This window comes from Ursus arctos, unplaced genomic scaffold, assembly GCF_023065955.2.
Source record: "Ursus arctos isolate Adak ecotype North America unplaced genomic scaffold, UrsArc2.0 scaffold_19, whole genome shotgun sequence".
Lineage (NCBI taxonomy): Eukaryota > Metazoa > Chordata > Mammalia > Carnivora > Ursidae > Ursus > Ursus arctos.
In genome coordinates, this window is record NW_026622863.1 from 38681677 (window position 1) to 38703501 (window position 21825).

The 21825-nt window shown below is 40.1% G+C and overlaps 1 protein-coding gene across 5 annotated transcripts in view; it reads left to right on the forward strand.

Annotated features, from left to right (window-relative positions):
- DPY19L3 (dpy-19 like C-mannosyltransferase 3) overlaps positions 1–21825 on the forward strand; it is a 70053-nt gene that overhangs the window by 37436 nt on the left and 10792 nt on the right. For 3 of the 5 annotated variants that reach the window (XM_026484263.4, XM_048223744.2, XM_026484265.4), the window contains 8 exons: positions 4148–4279; positions 5645–5746; positions 7676–7749; positions 7929–8087; positions 10982–11104; positions 11474–11585; positions 12431–12487; positions 16602–16684. In XM_026484263.4, the coding sequence (XP_026340048.1) occupies positions 4148–4279; positions 5645–5746; positions 7676–7749; positions 7929–8087; positions 10982–11104; positions 11474–11585; positions 12431–12487; positions 16602–16684 (842 nt within the window). The remainder of the gene's footprint in view (positions 1–4147; positions 4280–5644; positions 5747–7675; positions 7750–7928; positions 8088–10981; positions 11105–11473; positions 11586–12430; positions 12488–16601; positions 16685–21825) is intronic. The other 2 variants (XM_026484268.4, XM_057314304.1) reach the window with 2 other exon arrangements.

Here is a 21825-nt window from a genome sequence, read left to right on the forward strand (position 1 = left end):
CCAAAAGAGAGAAAGAGCGTGAGGCTGAGAAAAGTATTGAAAAAGTACTTTTTGAAGGAATGTTTGGAAACTTCCCAAATTTCACAAAAGATAGGAACTTAACAGAATCAAGAAGCTGAGCTAATGTCAAACATCAGATCTACCACTATAATCTAGGACTTTCTAATACACAGTACTGCTCAACTTTACATTCTGGCTGCTCACCAGCAACGTTTTTTGTGAAACTAGGATATCATTACATTTGTAAAAACTGTGCAATCTTGTGGTAACTTAAACTGTCTTTTTTCTAGAACTATGCCTATTTGATATAAAAAGAACTGGCAACACCAAAAACACCATAACTCAAAAAAGGCAGACAGAAAATTGTTTTATACTTTAAAATGTATTCATGAGTGATTTGTTATCCTTAAAGAAGTCCTACAAATCAGTAAGAAAAATATTTATACCCCAGTAGGAAAGGGAGCAAAAAAATACTTCCTAGAAGGAAAAGTATCAAAAAGAATAAAATACTTAGGTATAAATTGAACAAAAGAAGTACTTATGCTTATACTCTGGAAACTACAAAACATTGAAAGTTTTAAAGACCTACATAAATTGGAAAGATATCCCATGTTTATGGATTGGAAGACACTATTGTTAAGATGGCTGTACTCCCTAAATTGTTGTACAGATTCAACACGATTCCTCTCAGAATCCCAGGTGAATTTTTTTGCAGAAATTGGCAAGCCGATCTTAAAATTCATGTGGAAGCTCAAGGGACCCAGAATAGCGAAACAATCATGAAAAAGAGGAATAAAGTTGGAAGACTCCCACTTTCCAATTTCAGAACTTACTTCCAACCTATAGGAATCAAGACACTGTGATACTAGTAGACGGATGGACATAAATCAATGAAATAAAATTGAGAGACCAGAAATAAATCTTCAGAAATAAACAGTCAATTTGATTTTCAACAAGGGTGCCAAGATAATTATGGAGAAAGAATAATCTTTTCAACAAATGGTGCTGGGATAACTAGATATCTACATGTGAAAGAATGAAGTTGGACTCCTCTCTCTCACCATACACAATAATTAACTCAAAATAGATCATAGACCTAGTTGTAAGAGCTAAAAACTATAAAACATTTATTTTTTTTAACTATAAAACATTTAGAAGACAGGAATAATTTTTCATGACCTTGGGTCAGGCCAAGCCTTTTTCTAAGGATCCAGCACCAAAAGCACAAGTGACTAAAGAAAAAATAGATGAATTGGACTTCGTCAAAATTAAAACTTTTGTGCTTCAAAATTACCATCAAAGTGAAAAGACAACTCACAAAATGGGAGAGAATATTTGCAAATCCTATATCTGATAAGGCAGTTCCAGAATATATAAAGAACTCTTTCAACAATAAAATATGGGCAGAAGATTGGATAGGCATGTCTCCAGAGAACATATGCAAATGTCCAACAAGCACATGAAAAGATGCTCAGCCTCCTTACTCATTAGGGAAACACAAATCAAAACCAAAATAAGATACCATTACCCCCCCCTCAGATGGCTAAAATCTAAAAACAACAACAACAAAGACAGATGATAACAAATGTTGGCAAGGTTGTGAAGACGTTGGAAAGCTCCTACATTGCTGGTGGGATTACAGAATGGTGCAGCCATTTTGGAAAACAATTTAGCATCTCCTCACGTGTTAGACACAGAGTTACCATGTGATCCAGCAATTCCACTGCCACGTACATAACCACGAAAAATGAAGACATATTCACGTAAAAATTTGTACATGGATGTTCATAGCAGCATGAGTCATAATGGCCAGAAAGTGGAACCCAACCATATGCACATCACCTGATGATTGGCAAGATGTTGGGGAGATGATGAGGTTCTCTTAAAATTAGATTCTGGTGATATTTGTACAACTCTATTAATACTAAAAATCATGAATTGTACACCTTAAATAGGTGAATTTTGTGGAATATGAATTATATCTCAATAAAGCTATTTAAAAAGAAAAGCCATTTCTTCACTAACCAGTAATTGTGCTTTTAGAAATCTGTCCTGAGGAAATGCTTTCGTTCATTCATACCTCCCATATTTATTGAGCCACACTGTTCTGGTGGGCATTGTTTTAGGTGCTAGGGGTACAACAATGAACAAGTTAAGGAGCTACAGTAGCCCCCCCTCACTTATCCACAGTTTCATTCATGTGCAGTCAGCCCCGGTGAGCAGCAGATAATCCTCCTTCTGACATACGGTCAGTAGTAGGCTCACGCTCTGTCACCAGGCCTCTAGCACTCACCTCCCTTCATCTTATCACCTAGCTATTTTACCGTGTCCCATCATCACAAGAAGAAGGGTGAATACAGTAGAAGAAGACATTTTGAGAGAGACCACATTCACATAAATTTTGAACAGTACATGGTTATAATTGTTCTATTTTATTATTTGTTATCATTGTTAATCTCTTACTGTGCCTCATTTATAAATGAAACTTTATCACAGGGATGTATGCTGTGGACAGGGTTCACTACTATCCATGGTTTCAGGCGTCCACTGGGGGTCTTGGAACATATCCCTGGCAGATAAGGGTGGATGCGTGTAACCAGATGCAATGATCTGAGGATTTTTTTTAAAAGGATGTTCATAACATTAATTTCAACAATAATAAAAAGCAGGAAACAAATGATTCACTGGCAGACAAATCATGGCATCTGGTAGAATGTTATGTAGCCATTTAAAATTAAGTTTTCACAGAAGAGTCATTGATGTGAGAAGGTGGTACAATATAATGTGAAATAAGGAAAATGCGACATGAAATATCATACACCGCTATGAAATCAATATTATTTCCGTAGGTAGTGGTGTTGGATTTTGATTTTAGAGCCCACCTTTCTAGCCATTATTGTTTCTTTTTATGTTTTCCTGGATTTTCTAAATCTCTACAATAAAATATTCTATCTTTATAACCCTAAAATCCAAGTTTCTGTTAACACCAACCAAAAACACGGAACCGTTGCCTTTAAATTTTTGATATAGTTTTGTTTCGAGGTGAAACAAAACAAAACAATGAGGGAAATCTGATTTGCTGCTGAACAGACGCAGAAGTTTTCATACGCCAATAAGAATGTAGAATTGTCCAGTTTTAGAGACGAAAGGAAGTGTCAAGTGTGGGGCGCCTGGGGGGCTCAGTCGGTTAGGTGTCTGTCCGACTCCTGATTTCAGCTCAGGTCCTGGTCTCCGGGTCCTGGGATCGAGCCCGCCTCTGGCTCCGCGCTCAGCGGGGAGTTGGCTTGAGGATTCTCTCCCCCCCCCCCCCCAAACACTCTTACATTCTCTCTCTTTCAAATAAATAAGTCTTGAAAAAGAAAAAAAGTATCAACTCTTTCTTAGAGGCTGTCATTTTTTGTTTGTGGCATTTTTTCTGTGTTCAAATGGGTTGAGTTTTGCTTCTTTTAGTATCAACCTGTCAACAGTTCTACACCAAGAGCTGTCTTTAGTGAGCGCTCATGATACGCGAGGCATCACCACGTCGGTCCTTACGCCCGGCTTTCGCGGCAGCTCTGAAGCAGCGGTCGGCATCCCTCTTCTGCCGCTGGGCCGCGTGCCGCGCTTCAGGGTCCCGCAGCAGGTGTGCGCCCGAACGGGCGCTGTGCGCAGGCGCTCTGCGCCGCCTGCCCCGGACCCGTGAGGCGGAGGGGGTCGGAGGCGTCGCGCCGGGAGGACTGGGCAGTCTAATGGCGTTCAGCACGCACCCAGAAAATGAAGCAGGAGAGGACACAGGCCTGAAGGGTGCAACATTCGGCAATAATAGAACTTGAGAAAATTACCGTAGACAGTAACTATAAAAGAATTTAGAAGAAAACGGAAGGCTGCAGATCGCATTTGCTCGTTTCCAGAATACGTGTATGCCGTTGTTTGCTTCATATTATGTTTCCTTCTTAATTAACGTCACAAAGTTTAAAGTGCTGTGTAATTAAAAGGTAAAGAAACAGGCTGTAAATGATTTCCTTTGGGGGACTTTTTTTAGACTGAACTACTTGAAGCGAGGTGTGTTATTGGTGACTCAGGCTGTAGCCAGCCCGTGGCCAACATGTCAGCATGTTGTGGTCTCTTGATAAAATCCATTTCACCGTCTGATCTTTGCTTGTTGCAGGCGACATGGCTGTACGGCATCCAAATGACAGGTTTGCTCCTGGTCTGCATCCTTCAGTTTTTTAATTCTATGATTCTTGGATCATTGCTTATCAGTTTTAATCTTTCAGTATTAATTGCAAGAAAACTTCAGGTAGGACATTTTTGTGTCCTTAATGCAATTTTTTTTTTTAATTGTGTGGTTGGTTGGGCCTTATTTTCATACAGTGCACAAAGGAAGTTGTCTGAGCAAATTCCCACTGAAAAGCACTGAGGGCATTATTCAGGTGTTTTGTGAGGGTTTTACATGCATGGTATAGCATTTCTGTTTTCTAGCTTTCTGATGTGCCATCCCTTTGTTTTGACATGTTTCTTTTCTTAGAGAATTGGCATCTTAGTTCAGGGATTAGCCAAAGATGCTTATTTGAATGCCATCGATAGGAAGTTGAAATAAAAGCAAAAATCTTCAACTTTTTTTTTGTGTGTGAATCCAAGAGTAAGAAGAAGGTGTTGCTTGGGGAAATGTTCGTCGCGGTGTCAAGTTGGTGGACACCGTACTACTGATGTGGTAGCCCTGCTCTTTACCCCTCGTTCTGTACCATGGTCTTGATTTTTAAGTGAATTAAAACTAACTCTGAATTGTGAGAAGCCAGAGACATACACATAGAAATAAGGGGACACTTCCTAGAGTGTCACGTTTGAAAACATTGACCTGATTCTTTTGGCTTTAGTCAGTAATTCAAATTTCTTAAAGTTACATGAGATTTAATTAAGAGTCCATTGTTTTTCTTCATATAGCGTCACAAAGCCTGTTTTCTTTCTCATAAGCATATGAGAAACATTTCTCATAAACACTTTTATATCAAGAAGCTGTTTTACTTTCTGCTTTGGAAAGAATAAATCCTTTTTCTTTTGGAGTGAGAGCTGTCATGGACAAGCTGTCATAACGACTTTTAAGAACAGGCTTTAGTTGATTATCTAAAACAGTAGTTCTCACTCATCCTTCTAACTCTAATTATAAATAAACATCACGAATATTTAACTCTTCAGATATTATAGTTGATAATCTTAAAATTATCTAAGGGTTATAAGAAAACTATTATGTGTCAAAGAGCACAATTTACCTTTTTTTATACTGATAGCTCTTTTATTTAATTGGGTTATGGCTGTGTCTGTGCTACATGAATTAATGGATCAGTGATCACAAGATTTGTTCAGTCAGTGTATTCTGAGTCTCTTCTGGCAGACTCCATACTCTGGTTGCAAAGGTCTTAAAAAAAAAAAAAAGAAAGAAAGATGGGGACAGTTTTCTGATCTTATGAAGCTTGTTATTAAGGAATTCATTTACTCTTATATTAGAAATTTATAAATATTAAAACATTGTAATCTCATAAAAACTTGGTTATATTTTCCACATATTTTCTCTATGCTGCATGATCAAATGTTTTAAATCCTTAAGTAATCCCATCTTAAATGTTTATGAACTAAAGAATTGAAACTCAACTGTTTTAATTTCTAGAAAAATCTGAAGACTGGAAGCTTCCTTAATAGGCTTGGGAAACTATTGTTACATTTATTTGCAGTTTTATGTTTGACACTTTTTCTCAACAACATTATTAAGGTAGGTTAATAAAATGACCTTTAATTCATATTACTACAGAATTAGCAGTTTTACTTGTAACAAGCTGTGCTTTAACTTTGTTTCAATAACAGTTGTTTTCTTGATTTTAGTCACTGATTTCTGTTCATCCTTTGTTAAAGATTTTTTTATCCATTTGACAGTGGGAGCATGAGTGGAGGGGGGTAGGAGCAGAGGGAGAGGGAGAAGCAGTTTCCTCGCTGAGCGCAGAGCCTGACGTGGGGCTTGATCCTATGACCCTGAGATCATGACCTGAGCCAAAGGCAGCTGCTTAACCGATGGAGCCACAGGCACCCCTGTTCACTCTTTAATTAATGTTCTAACTTGAACTCACTTTTTGAGTTAAACTTTTTAAAAGCTCACCTTTAAAAGCACTGAACAAGTGTTTCTCTAAACTTAAAAAATTCTACTTTTTAGAGAGCATTTTCTTACACCATGGTACAAAAAAAAGCGGACATGATTTTTACTGGGTAAAGTTAAATAAACTGGCAGGGCGTCTGGCTGGCTCCGTTGGTGGAGCATGTGACTTTTGGTCTCGGAGTCATCAGTTGGAGCCCCACATTGCGTGTGGAGATTACTTTTAAAAAAGAGAGATAAATTAACTTTACTGTCAGAAGCACAGTGATTTATTAAGATGATTTTGCCCCTTCTAGAAGGCTGGTTTCAGGACAGGAGACATCTGCATGTACATGACAGACTCCTTCTCTTCCGTAAGAGAATGGCAGTCCCTCTTCCTGTCTGTCGACTATCAAAGACTCACTCATCCAGGCGCATTAAACACTTCCACTCCGGGTCCTTGTCACTATGTTCTTCAACTCCATACAATTCAGTACTTATCAAAAGCTTATTTGAGCTGAGCAATCAGCATTTCTGAAGGGTTGGCTGAAAGATACGCAGTTCATCCATTCCCCCACTCTAGATACTCAGTGATCTGTGCCTGGATTAAGTCAGCAGAGAGCTGCCTGCCTGGACCATTGATTCTTGACTTCCCAAAGAATAACATCTATTGAATTGTACTTGATGTCTTGCCAACTATGTACAATGAGAGGAATTAGAAAAAATCTTCTTTGAGGCTCCTGCTGTTTTTACTGTACCCATGAGGAAAATTCCTCTTGAGTCTCAGTTCTAGGAGTGTTAGGATCTCTTTTGAGCAACTGGTTTGTTTTAATCTTAGAAGCTGCGCTTTTATCTCCGTCTGCATTTGCTAGTTTGATGCGTGAGCCCAGATTTATGGCTCATCTCGAGCGAATGTATTTTATGTACTAACCTCACTTCCCGGATTCATTGTCTTCTCTTTTCTGTCTTCATTTTCCTTCTGACAGGATTTCTTCACCCATTTCTGTTATATGGATTTTTATAAGCCATATATTAAAAATAAAGTTATGTGCATGATAATCACTAATGATGCGCCCTGGCATTTGTCGGTTCCCCCGGACGGCCACCGCGGGGGCGTCGATTGTCTTTGTGTGACTGAGTCCTCTATCACTTGTGTCTGCAGACAGAAACCCCAAAGCCACACAGGCCCTGTGGGCTCTGTATCTGTTTGAGGTTTCAGATCATCATATTATTGGTTTTCTGATCAAAAAATTTGTACTTTACAGGGCCTCAGCCCTCTCCCTCTGCCGAAGACCGAAGAAGCTCATCTTTTATCTATTACTTACATGTAAGATGGTTGGAAAAAATGATTCTGCTAAAAAAAAAAAAAAAAAAAAAAGGAACAGAGGGAGCTTGAAAGTCCCCGTGTTAGAATTCCTCAGTTCTAACAACTATTGAGAATATTCGCTAATTTTATAAACACATGTGCACACAGTCCTTTGAAACTGGACACTGAATATATGTATTCAATGGGAAATTATCAGGAAACCATGCCTAAGGCACTAATAACAATTTTCATTTCTCCCTCCCTGACAGAAAATTCTTAATCTGAAGTCAGACGAACACATATTTAAATTTCTGAAGGCAAAATTTGGGTTTGGAGCAACAAGGTAGGACTGAACTTAAAATTTATGTTTGCTTTCTTTATATTAAATCAGCAGGGACTTTAAAACTTAATTTATCATTATGCCTTCAACTACTAATACCAGGCTCATTTTGAGGAAAAATTTGTGGTTTATTTATCTTGTACTGAATTTAATACTTTGCTTTCTTTTCATTTGTTCCCTAGAGATTTTGATGCAAATCTGTATCTGTGTGAAGAAGCATTTGGCCTCTTACCTTTTAATACATTCGGAAGGCTTTCAGATACTCTCCTTTTTTATGCTTACATATTTGTTCTGTCCATCACAGTGATGGCAGCCTTAGCGGTCGCCTTCCATAATCTCAGGTACGGCATGTTGCAGAAACCTGTCCTATGCTTTAATGAACTTGTTCTTGTGTTGCAGAAAAATTGCAGTTGAAATTCAAAATATCAGGCACAGATAGGCACAAAATATCAGGCCCCCTCTGTTCAGCTCAGAGGGGGATCATAACCAGATGAGAGTGGACCCCACACTCCGTAGTTAAGGATCGACCAGCTAAGAGACAGCAAAAAGCAGGCAGTGCAGTCAAGACTGGTCTGGGAACAAGGTCCTCTTTGAGCCAGTTCTGCATTGCCCTTATTATGGAATGGGGATACTCAGAAGACCTACTCTGTAGGGTTCTGTGGGGAGTAAATAAGTTAAAACAATAGTACTTAGAATGGTGCCTCGCGTAGGATATTTTGTAGATTTTAGCTGTCATTAAGCTGGTATTATTACTGACTCATAGTCTCTGTTTCATTCTCATTATTAGTTTCCTATTGTTTTTCTACCTTTTGTCTAGCTGCCTTTTTTATTGCTCGTGAAATATCAGGAGTTAACCATTGTTTGTTTAGTTGCATCTTGCTAAGGGGCTTATAAAGTTGAGGTGGACCGTTACTATTAGCATCCGCCAAAGTCTTCAGTAATAATTGACTATGTCTAAAAAACTTAACATGTTCACTAATCTGCTAAAAGAAAGAGTGGGGGAGTATAAAGACTTTTTTAAAGCCTGTAGAATGCCTACCTACAAAGCTGATGGAGGTTTTTGCATTTACTATCCATGTTAAATTGAAAGAAAATTAAGTGTAAGAAATTGAAGCTACTGTCATTTGTGAAAACTTAATGAAGCTCAGAAGGAAGCCCTTTTCTCTGTAGTTATCTTGCCAATTAAGGTGCTGGTGATCTGTGATTCGCAGCCACCAGAGAGCTGTGCTGGGAAAGGGCATTAAAATGAGTCCAGATCAGTTGAGATGTTTTATGATTATTAAGAGTGAAGCCACATTGAACCATGAAAATATTTCATTGACTATAAACTATTTTAGTATCTTTCAGAAGTGTTCTTAGCCCGATATCTAGCCCAAGATAAAATTTAGTCCTGTAAAAATAGATGGAAATTATTCTAGACAGTGTAATTTAACATTATTCCCGACACGCCAAGTGTCGGCAGGACTCTAGACTGCATGCAAAGCAGGGAGCTCAGTTGGCCTGCAGTGTTTTGTGACGGTGTCTGCCATGCTCAGTGTGAGTCTGTGAGCCGTCTCTGCAGGCTGACTGGTGTGTGATTGTAGGGGAAGATGCTCTAAAGAGCGTCCTCATCTACCAGGTAGGGGTATTAGAACCTTATTAAAAGAAAAGCATTACATTAATTAAAGTAATGTAAGAATTATTGTATCTTAGTATTAATTAACTTTTAAGTAATTTGAAGGATATTTTATCAATGCCAAGTATTTGAAGTATTTCTACCATTTTAGTACTAGGAAGGATGATACTATTATGTTTATGCAACACATCTGCATTAGTGTAAAGGCTAGGACTGCAAGGGGATTAACTCACGGGCTCTGTGTTCGCGGGATTGGTAAGAGCTTTCCAGTTTGGCCGGGGAGATGGGGAGAGGTGTTGCAAAATTCTCTCAGGTATCAAGGGGAGATGAGAACATATGTTCTCCTTGTCTGGAGCAATCTTTTAGTAGCAACATAGAAGCCAGAGTTTGGGTTGTAATATGTAACGTCTAAGTCAAGATTATTACCAGTGGTGAAAATTACCCTAGAATATCAGTTTGATTTTCGTGTGAATCTAGGGTGGTGGAAGGATTTCTAGGAAAGAAGAGCTCTCTAGTTGCATGGAAGCGCCATATATATCCAGGTCTATAGGATTTTATGAAGGGTAAGTGGGGCCTTGTAAAGGTATTGTTTTTATCTTAAACTGGCAGCCCTTCCTGCTGTTTCCTTATCCCCTTGACAACAAATCGTACAACATCCGAACCCACTCGCCCATCTCAGCATCTCCAGAGTTCAGACAACCAGATAGGACAGTATGTGCTTCCCTGGTGTGATGCAATTTAGAGTACAGCATATCCCCCATGCAGTGTTCTTGCCAGAATAAATGAACTTGACTCTAATAATTAACCTCTAGATCTAATTACAATTTTATAAGGAGCATGGGAATACAGAAATGTATTCAACACCACCACAAGGAGACAATCAGCCAAGTCCAGAAGGTGGGAGTAGTTACAGGACAAATGATACGTTTCCTTCAGGCAATAAATGGCCTCCAACTGGAAGATACTTGCATTGATTGAAAATAATTTAAAGAGACGTTGATGAAATGCAGTGTGAAAGCTGTGGGTCCTAATTCAAAGAAATCCTCTGAAAAATGTGTTAATGTGGCATTAATAGAAAACAGAATATGAACTGGGTGTTATATGATAAGGAATTATTATTCATTTTATGGGTGTAATTATTTTAATGGAGCCATATTTGATTTTAAAAAGTCATGTTCAACATCTTTAATGAGGTATTGGTTGGTTAAAATGTGATCATTTGTTCAGAAGGGAACTGAATTCCACGTTTACGGATTCATTTTTATTTTTTCTTCTTTGTAAAAACTTGTAAAATGCTAGTAACTCATGAAATATCTTTAAAGATATCTTGCAATGTAAGTGATCCCAGAAGAATTTTTTCTATTTTCTTGTAATTTAAAGGGTTGAAGCATTCTAAATTTTTACTTAAAATGAAATTTGTTAAATTTTAGTTATTAGTGCATTTTTATACCAGTTTTATCCTTACAAATTCAGAATTGATTAACGCTGATTCATTTTCGCTTAGAGCAGTAACACATTTCTAAATACATGAGGCATAAGTTTCTGGTATCTTTAAAAAAGGTTTAACTAGCTTAAATGATGTATCCAGCTTCAATTTTGTATGTGTGTTGTTTTATTCAGTGATTCTACAAGCCAGCGATCCACGGGTCAAATGGGAAAGTGCACGATCATCCTGAAACCAGAAACTGCTTACAACCTAATACATACCATTCTGTTTGGATTCTTGGCATTGAGTACAATGAGGTATTTTGTCTTACCTGTTTGCTTGATTATTTTTTTACTCGACCACTCTATGCATGACATATTTTAGCAATGCAACTCGGAAACAGCCCTCTTCATTGATAATTATGGTTCCCGTAAAATGTCCTTGTTTACTACCTTCTCCAGTACAAAATATTACTAGTAACTAGTTTTTTCCTAATTATCAGCATTCCTCCATTTTTATTTATATGATTTTCTTGAAAGGCAGTGAAATTCATAACTAACTCTTTGTCAGTTGGTTCCTGCACAGCCTCAGTCAGATTGTCCTCTCACAGATGGCACAGCTGTGTCGCACTGCAGGTCTGTCCGCAGCTGGCACCGGTTGACCTCCGGATGTCTCTGTTGTTACAGAATGAAATACCTCTGGACGTCGCACATGTGTGTGTTCGCGTCGTTTGGCTTATGCAGCCCTGAGATATGGGAGTTACTCCTGAAGTCGCTCCATCTTTATAACCCAAAGAGGGTCAGTGCTGTCCCTTTGCCATTTCCCTTTCATTATGAGTTTTAGGATTTCTTTCATACCAGTTCCTGTTATTTTCAGTAGTTGCCTGTTCATCGGTCTGATGAAATGGAGACTAAAATTTGAAGCTGAAAATAGATAACTGACACATTATGATTTTTTAAATTTTATTTTAGAGAGAGAGCGAGCAGGGGAAGGGCAGAGGGGCAGAAGGAGAGGGAGAGAGAGAGTCTTAAGCAGGCTCCATTCCCAGCATGGAGCCCCATGCAGGGCTTGAGCTCATGACCCTGAGATCATAACCTGAGCTGAAGTCAAGATCTGACGCTTAACCCACCAAGCCACCCAGGTGCCCTGACACATTATGATTTTATAAGGAGTTATTTTTTAAATAACTTTATTCTCAACTTTAATTTTATTTTTTAAATCATTTGTTTTTTCCCAGACCATAAGTTAGATGTGCTCATTATACTGAATTTGGAAATACTGTAAAGCATACAAGGAAAAATTAAAAATCACCAGTAACCCCATTGTCCAGAGTTATCACCATTATTATTATAAATTATACTTAGAACAAATATTAGTAAGTGTATGGTTATGATTAATAGCCTATAAATGCAGTTTTGAGTTATTCTCCCCTATAAATTCACAAGGTGGCAATATGGTAGATGCTAGGAGTATCTCCTGAGTGATTGGGACCCTTACGTTGACTTAGTTGTTGGGCAGATTGGAGACTCATGCTGCACTAAAGTACATTTCTGTTGTTTTAAAAAGAAAAAAAGTCATGTGTTTACAAAGCAAAACTGTAAGGCAAAAATACCTGTGATCTAAATAATGTCTTTCTTATATAGATATGTATAATGCGATATTCAGTACCGATATTAATACTGCTGTATCTGTGCTATAAGGTAAGACTGATTTTCCTCATTCTTGCCATCATTGATTTAGCAGAATAATTGCTTTGACTCAATGTACTCTATGTTATTGGCAAATAGAATGGTTTGCAGAGGCTACAAACATCTCCTTCGCTTCTCACGAAGGCACTGATAGGAAAACCGATCTGTTTCCCAAAAGTATTTAACAAGTAAAAACATTATAGCAAAAACAACTACGGTTTAATTTTTCTAATTAATTTTGGTTCTGACTTACTATTCAGCTGATGCAAATTCTAAAAATAAACATGTTTTCAGACCTATATTGAGGTGAATAAAGTAGAAAAATAATTTCCCGTTACCTGCGTTATAGAGAATAAGAGATCCTAAAATGCATCCTTTTTTTTTTTTTTTTAATATTTTATTTATTTATTTGACAGAGATAGAGACAGCCAGCGAGAGAGGGAACACAAGCAGGGGGAGTGGGAGAGGAAGAAGCAGGCTCACAGCGGAGGAGCCTGATGTGGGGCTCGATCCCGGAACGCCGGGATCACGCCCTGAGCCGAAGGCAGACGCTTTAACCGCTGTGCCACCCAGGCGCCCCCCTAAAATGCATCCTATTTTAACCTACGTATTTTATTAGATGCTTAAAATCATCTCTATAAGGGACTGGGTATATGTAAATACATACAGTCCCGGATTCGCCTCATTAGCTGTCCTTCAGATTCAATAGGAAATCATGAAGTTCTTCATGCTCTCAGTTGACTAATTTCTGAAATAGCTTTAACTGTGCTTCAGTTCTGAGAATCCCCCATAAGAGACAGGGAGTCGTCAGTCCGGCTATTTGGTGACCCTTTTGTCGCATCTTTGAGATTTAGAGACTTGCATCGGTACCTGGGCAGGGAGCCCAGGCTATGCTAGCCAGTTGAGCTTTTACCCTCTTTTTTAAAAAATCTGATATATTTTTTTTAAGTTTAGATTTTTTCCTTCAAATTTGGTTTCATGTTAGAACAGTAGGTTTCCTACTCTACTGTGGGTAGCCCCTCATCTGGGCAGGGGCTGCCAGGAGGAGGGGGGCTCACCCACGGAGAGGGTCAGCTACAGCAGCTCAGCTTTTGGTTTTATCTGTTTATACTTTCATGTAGGATTTTATCTGAAGCCAAAGGTTTTAGGCTAAAAATCATGTTTGCAAATCACACTATTGGATGATTCTGCTGTAAATATTTCAAAACATTACGCTCTGTCACGTTCCTGTCTATCAGAGCACCTGCTGTCGCAGGCAGAGCACTGTGCTAACTCAGACCCTGGAAACCATAGGTTCTTTCTTCCCCCTGCCTCTGGGAGTTTTATTGCTCGAATGTAAATAAATGAAACTTCTTTAAAACCTCTGGAAAGCAACAACTAGAGATTAAATGGAGTGTATGTTTAATAACGAATGGGGTAACTTGACCTCTGCACATGGGTTCTGAGTGATAAAGCACCCTCCTCCCAGAAGAGACGGAGCTCACCGTGCTTCTCGTTCACACTAAAGATGTACACACACTGTCACAATCTTTCTCCACAGTCGCTCTGTGCGTAGGCTGAGTTCTTAGGTCTCAGCTATGTGTTTGGAATTTTATTGATTTCTTTATAGCTATGTGAGGATTTAAATCTCTTGTTCTTAGTAAAATTGAGGAACGAGAGTACAGAAGAAATCAACTATGCTGTACAGCACTGGTTCTCAGAGTGTGGTCCCCAGACAGGCAGCATCAGCATCACTTGGGAACGTGTTAGAGGTACAGATGTTTGGGTCCCTCGCACTCCAGACCAGACCTACTGAATCACAAACTCTGGGAGTGGAGTCCAGAAATGTGCGTTTTCCTCGGCCCTCTAGGTGGGGCTAATGCATAGAACTGGGCTTCTCGGCAGAGGCGCTGTAGACATTCTGGCTAGATAGTCCTTTGTCGCAGGGGGCTGTCCTGTGTGTTGTAGGATGTTTAGCAGCGTCCCTACTTGGTACGCCCTAGGGGCCAGCAGCACCTCCCTCCAGTCGTGACGATCAAAAATCTCCAGACATTGGGAAACATCCCCTTGGGGGTGGGGCAAAATCCCTCCACCCACCCCTCTTGAAAACCATTACTATAAAAAGACCAGTGATAGCACCAAAAAAGCCATCATTTCCAGGAAATCTACGTAGCCATTCTTTGAGTAAGAGAGTAACTCGGAAGACTCCTTCCAAAGATTGACCTGGCATCAGCATAGCCCTTCTCAGCTCCAACTTCAGGAGAAACCCTGATGCATCCAGCTTTCACCGTACAAAACAGTTTAGATAGCCCAGCCTCTCAAAATGTAAATTCACAAAGATGGTAAAGATGTTATGCACATTAAGAAGTACCCTGAAACTGAGGCTGTTTTCCAGCTATCGAACAGATTTACCTGTGAGTAAAATGAACTCCTGTATTTCAAAGCCTGATGTTGAGTTTCACAGAGCAATTATCATGGGGATTTAGATTTTCTTGTTCATAGTAGCAATTTTGCTATATATCTCTTCAGAACAATCCTGTTTAAAAGGGAAACACATGCACTTCACTCTAAAATCAGGAGTTTAATAAAATTGCTACTCTCGTGTTAACTTACTGGCATTGCTGAAATCTCGTATCATTTAGAAACAGCAGTTAGTTAATGCAACACTTATTTTCACGTTGCTTAAGAAGTTTATCACAAGACGGTGTTACTAGGTTTGAACATTTTCAGAATTAACAACAGCAACTTCCAAGGTAGAAAAATTTCTAATATCCATTGAATTCATAGATTTCAACATATGTTTTATACCAAAAGAATGAGGACATATCATTAAAAAGTTGGCATTCTACTGATGATCCAAATTAATAGGGATAATTGAAATATTACACAGGTATCATTGAATCACTATGATTACATCTCTTCTAAAACTTGGAGCCAGTAGTGCCGACACCTGATTTTCTATCACCAGCAGTCGTGCTGGTTCATGCACCCAGGGGACAAGATGAGAATGAGCACTAAAAATGGCCGAAGACAAGATGACAAGCTATGAAAGTGACAGGGCTAAAACACAGCCACCGACCAGTCAGGTGCCCACACTGGTTCTAGTTAGTGGTTCTGAAGGACAATTACTGCATTTTCCACATTAATGAAGCACAGACCCATTGTCAGGGGCCTTCTTCCAACATAGGAATTGTGCTGTTCACCCTTGGGTGTAAGTGGGTGATCAAGGCTTCGTAGCCAGTCGTCATTTGACACAGCAGTGAACATGTAATTAATTGTGGCATTAACCAGGCAATTATGTTAGAAAAGCCGTGGACTTGGAGTGGGATGTTTACGCTCTCTCTGCATCACCTTAACTAACTCGAGTAGGTGGCACCAGTGGCATAAATAGAATATTCAGATGCACCAGATTTGCCTGGAGAGTCCTAATTTCAAATACTCTTCTCTCCTGTGTACCTGTAGTTACATTAAAATACACTGAGGCATTTGTCCAGATTTCCAGTGCAGACGCTGTGAACACCGTGAAGAGGGGGCTGGATTTGGAGTCAGGTTTCAAGTGGTAGCCCTGCCCCTCTGTGACTTGGTCAAGTCCTCTCTCCGAGCCAGCGTCTCCAGACTAGTAACGTAAAGAGTAAACAGCAGTAGGGATGACGCCTTCCGTGTCCACGGGGATGAGTGAGATTCTGTGTTCCAGAGTATGTTTGCAGCTCCACAACGGTGCTGTCTTGTGAGGGCATTTTCTGTCTCGAGGGGAGATGGCACGACGGAAGTGAGGTTTCCGATATCCTGTGAGCTTCCTCGTGGCTGCCATTCCTGTCATACCCAAATTAACGTTTGCCTAGGTACTAACACCACATACGACAGCATTTTTACCAGAGTAAAATAAAAGCTCTTTTTTAAAAGTTGACAACCCCTCTAGTCCTGATCAGCTTTGGCTCAAGATAATTTGGGGACCTTATCTCAGACTTTGGCTCGCTTTAGGCCAGGAGGGCGAACTGCGGAGGTGAGGTCATTCTGATACTGCACTTGTCCTGTTGATCTAGCTCGCGAATTCTATGCAGTTTCCCCTCTTTCATTTGAATCTTAGTGATAGTTGTGGGTGCGGGGGTGGATTTTGTTTTTGTTTTTGTTTTGTTTTTAATTTCAGTTCTGGCCAGGAATGATGGATGAACTCTCCGAGTTGAGAGAATTCTATGATCCAGACACAGTGGAGCTGATGAACTGGATTAAGTAAGAGGATTTTTTTTAACCTTTAAAAATATAAAGTGCCTTTTAAGAGTCACTATAGACCTCATTTGGTGTTTTCTTTTTTCTGAATCTAATTGTGAAGATACATTCATTTTCAAGTTTTTCTTTAAAACCCTATATTTGGAAATAATTTCCTTCCATTCAAGAACTATTCTAACCACAGTCTCATGAAGAAGGGAAAAAACCCACAAGGAGAGGAACACAGAGCTGGAGGATGTACTCCAGGCCACTGACAGCCATGGAAAGAAAGCTTTATACTCTCGGCGAATTCCACCTTTACTGAAGTTGCTTTCATTTTCATACCATCCAGGTTTTCTGTGACTGCTGACACATTGAAGTATTCTTTCCTTGCTAATCATGTAAAAGTTAGAGTCCTACTCCTTGCACATTTCATTTTAATGAAACATATTGCCCAAGCCTAGGCCTAAAGGAAACTGAAAATACAAAGTCCTCTCTCTCGAACATCGTCATGTTTAGCATTATATCGGTTCTTATTGGTGCCTCTGCGTTCGGCATCAGGATGAACTGTTAGTGAAACCGGGCTCCCACCAGCACAAATAAACTTTTCTACCCAGAGCAGTATTCCTGTGCCCTGTACTACTGTATTTCCCTGTTTTATAACCAAAGAGCAGCAGTGTAATGATTCACATGTAAATAGATGTTGCAAATCTTGTGTGACATATTCCGAAGGCATCGGCGGTATCATCTCCATGCCTTAGAATTTTAGTAGCCGTATTGGCACTTGCTCATGACTAATGCTGACTAACCAGTACAGTTTAGCACCGCTTGTGTTATTAAGAGATGGTAAATGTTTGATAGCTTAGGTCTCTTGAGTGCAATACATGGGTTTTACAGAGATTTATGTCTAAAATATATATGTGGCTTTGGTCCCAATGTCGGACTGGCTTTGACTAGATGCAGGGAGTATAATTTTTCAGATATTTCCAGTGGTGAGATTACGAAGCAGGGCTTTGTCTTTATTTATTTAACTTTAAATCATGGCAGACAATTATAGAGTAAATAATCCCTTCAGTATTTATTGTGTATGGGGAAAGAGGGTTATTCGTATAAAGAAAAGCTAATTACTATTGCATTAACTATAGTCAACTGGAAATTTATGACACGTACATCTGAAGGTGAGGCTGATATTTTCTGTCGTTAAAATTGCACTCTTGATACAAATGGTGCAGGGCACGCGCTGTCCAGTAGAATCCCGAAGCTGGCGGGTCTGGAGGGTCTGCCTAGATCGGTGCTGTAAACGTCCCACCTCCACGCCCCGGTCTTACAGGAATGAACTGTAGCGTCAGTACACATGTGTCCTAGCAGATCCCAGGTCGGGCTTGGCAGTGTCGGCCTGGCTGTACTTACTGTAGGGCCTCTGTTTCCGTGCTTGTCCTCACAGAAAATTATTTAAAGTAACGCTTCTGGTTCTGAAAAATTGTGGATGAGAGATTATATTCCGGGTGTAAAGAAGACAGTCTGTTAGTCTGTTATTTCTCTCACTTGGGAAGGCGATCTTTGTTCCTTACTTTCTCCTCTCACTAACATGGTCCTCTCCCTGAATGGAGACATATTCTTTTTACTTTTTAAAAAATCCTCAGCAACTGGAAAGCTTTGTATTGTTCCAAAATATTGGTTTCATTGTGATCTAATCCTGCTTGCTTTCCCTTAAAATTCTTCAAATCCAAATTATTGTTTTTGCAAAAATAGCTGCTGGGCATGTTTGTGAAATAAGCTTAAGTGATGATGAATATATGCCAAAATAGGGTCTATTTAGACACAAAATGTATTTGTGTAAATCAACATTTAAATCGGCTCTGGTCTGTCGCCTTCAATTCCAAACACAAGGGAATGTACTTAATATTCTTTTAACTCGCCCTGATTTCTTCTGTTTCTGAAACATAAAATACGACCTTCAGCTTTCATTTTAGTGCTTTGATCAGTCACGTGTGTCCATGCCATGAGTAGCTTGGAGCTGGGCTGGAGGACAGGCTGCCGCCTAAGGATACGTGGCGTGTGTCCCAGAGTCTGTCTGCCATCGTCTGGGGGCAGCCCCCAGGCATCCGGTGGGGACCCAGCCCCGTCTGTGAGGAATGCCTGCTTCCTCTGCCTGGGCTGCTGCTGTTCCCGCCGGGCACCGTGGTAACGCCACCTCCGTCTTCCGGCAGCGCGTGCGGCGGGGGGGGGGGGGGCCTCCGCTACAGGATGGCTGCCCTTGAGGAGGAGTCAGGATGAGAAACGGCCACCTGCAGGAACTCGAGGGGAACCTCAAGTGAGCCTCCGTTACGGCACGGGGCGCCTCCCATGTGAAGCGGGGGAAGCAGCTTACCCCCCATGTCCCCGTCTCTGCTTCAGGTGCTTAGCGCTGGGGCGAACCGCACAGCTATGCCTGCCTGGGGCGTCGCTCTTGTGCTTCCATTTGGAGATTAGGTCTTGCCAAGTATTCGCTTGGACTTCTCGGGGTCGGAGGATTCCATCACCTCAGCAGGAGTTGGTTCTTTGCTTTTGCAGGGGCCTCAGGTATGACCTTTAACTGGCTAACCAGACAGCCGCCAGGGAAGATAAAGGGCATTCCGTTAGGATACCACCTGTTAATATGAGAGGGGCCGCACCGCAGGGACTCGATTTCTGTGAAAGTGTTGAAAGCCTTAATACATGAAGTTATATCTGAACTTGTATACTTACGAATATAATTTAACAGCTATTTATTGAGCACCAGCTATATATAGGACATGATGATGAGCGTGTAAATGGGGTGGCCATCCCCCCCCCCTTTTTTTTAGAGGGAGAGAGAGAGGTAGAGGATGGGGCAGAGGGAAAGAGAAAGAATCTTAAGCAGGCTCCATACTGGGCATGGAACCTGATGGAGGGCTCGGTCTTATGACCCTGAGATCATGACCTGAGCCGAAATCAAGAGTCAGACGCTTAACCGCCTGAGCCACCCAGGTGCTCCTCCATTCATTTTAACTGCCTCTTCACTAGAGCAAATGTTGAGCCTCAGCACCATTGTCTTCATTCTTTTCTCCACCCCCCCCCCCCCCCGCAGTCTTATTGTTGACTCCACTTTAAGATTTTCAGAGGCTTACCAGGTTTCAACTGAAATATTTTTGAAGTTCTAATTTTTAGTAACAGAAATTTCCTATCTTTAGATCTTCCTTAGAGATTTTTTTTTTAAGATTTTATTTATTTATTTGAGAGAGAGCGAGAGAGAGAGTGCACACGAGTGGGGGCAGGGCCAGAGGGAGAAGTGGACTCTAAGCTGAACAGGGAGCCTGACCTGGGACTCGATCCCAAGTACCCAGGATCATGATCTGAGCTGAAAGCAGTCACTTAACTGACTGAGCCACCCAGGCTTCCCTAGAGTAGAGATTTAAATTTAAATATAAAATTAAGAACTCTGTGAGATTCAATTCCTCGTTAATCAGCAAGGACATTTTGTTGAAATCAACCCCAGAACCTTCCCTGGGAGAACTGAGAGGCCACTCACTGCGCCCCTTCCGCAGAGCCACCCTTGTGCTCACCTGGTCGCCTGCCTCCTGCGTGACACTGACAGGCTGCACCCCTTGTCCCCCAGCAGATTAAGTGCCCGTGTTCATATTGACTCCTTTTTGCTGATAATGTTTCCCAAATACAAAGATTAAAAACCTGGTATGTTGGGCTTTTTGGTTTTTTGAGGGTTTTTTTTCCTGTTCCAGTATTGCTTTCAGCGAGCCCTGGGTGGCACTTGTTGGGCTTTCTGTGTGACCAGGAAGCACATTTACTTCCACGAGGCCAAACGCCACAGCAGTGGTGCTTCATACCTTGTTCCTTTGTGCCCTCTGAGTGTTTCAGTCTTGGTTCCTGAAATTCTTCTTTGACGTTGTGCAATCAAGACACTCCTATGCGTTTAAGTATTTTGAGATGTGACATTTTAACTACGGGGCTTTAGATGATTTTTCACCAGCAGTAGTCTCTTTTCAGTGATGAAGCCTGCATAGGCAACGTTTTCTCAATGGGACTAGGAAAATGGCCCAGACTTCCTTAGCATTTTATCAAAGCAGAAAGAATTACTGGATATTTTAAAATATGATGAAGGTTAAGTTCAGGCCTCAAATGCCTATAAGCCTCTTTTATATTTAATGAATCATTTTGTGGTATTTGCATAATTCTATAAATTTTTGAAGTGTAGATAAAGCAAATGTTCACACATTATATTATAATGCTCAGTTTACCCATTAGTTCAACAGTAATTAACTTGTTGAAGCTTAGAGCTTCAAAAATAAATGAGATTATTTGTTCAAAATGCCATCAGGTCTTCCTGGAATGACATTTAAATTATGTAATGTAAATCCGTTTGACCTGTGAGTCCTTGTCATTATTTAGTGACATTTCTTACAGAATAAATTGTTTGCAGGTTGGGCAGCCTGCTATAGAGCTTGGCAGAGAGCTATAAAAACAAATTATCCTTTCATTTTATACATCATTTGTTCAAACATTGGTAAAAATTGCTTTGTTTTTCTATAATAGAGAAGTGTCATTCAGTGGTTAAAAGCACATTAGCTATTTGAGACACAGACCACAGACTGTGTCAGCAGAAGTATCTGAAGGAGGAAGAGCCAGCCTTACACCTGCCATACTGCATATATTAAGGACAAAGAATGCCTTTCCCCTTTGCCTGCTAAGTTTACCATAGAAAATGTAAAACACAGTGAATCTAGATTTTTAAAGTTCAGGAAATGTGTGATTCTTTTTAATTTTGTTCCACTTTACTTGTTTGTTTTACTTAGCATTTGCTTTATGGGTAACCTTAAATATTTAAAGTAGCAGTGAAATGTCCCAGGTTTACCATGGGGCTAGCATATAAAGCCAAGTCAGTAGAAGAAAGCGAATAAACATCATCTCTGCTACGCTTGATAGTCAATAGTTTTCAAAGAAGTATTCTTTCTAGTTCATTTTATAGGCATTAGGATGCTTGTATTTTGCTACTTTATTTTTTTTTAAACATTACAGCATTAGCATTTTTTTTTATTTTTAAAGATTTTATTTATTTATTTGACAGAGAGAGAGACAGCCTCCGAGAGAGGGAGCACAAGCAGGGAGAGTGGGAGAGGAAGAAGCAGGCTCTCAGCGGAAGAGCCTGATGC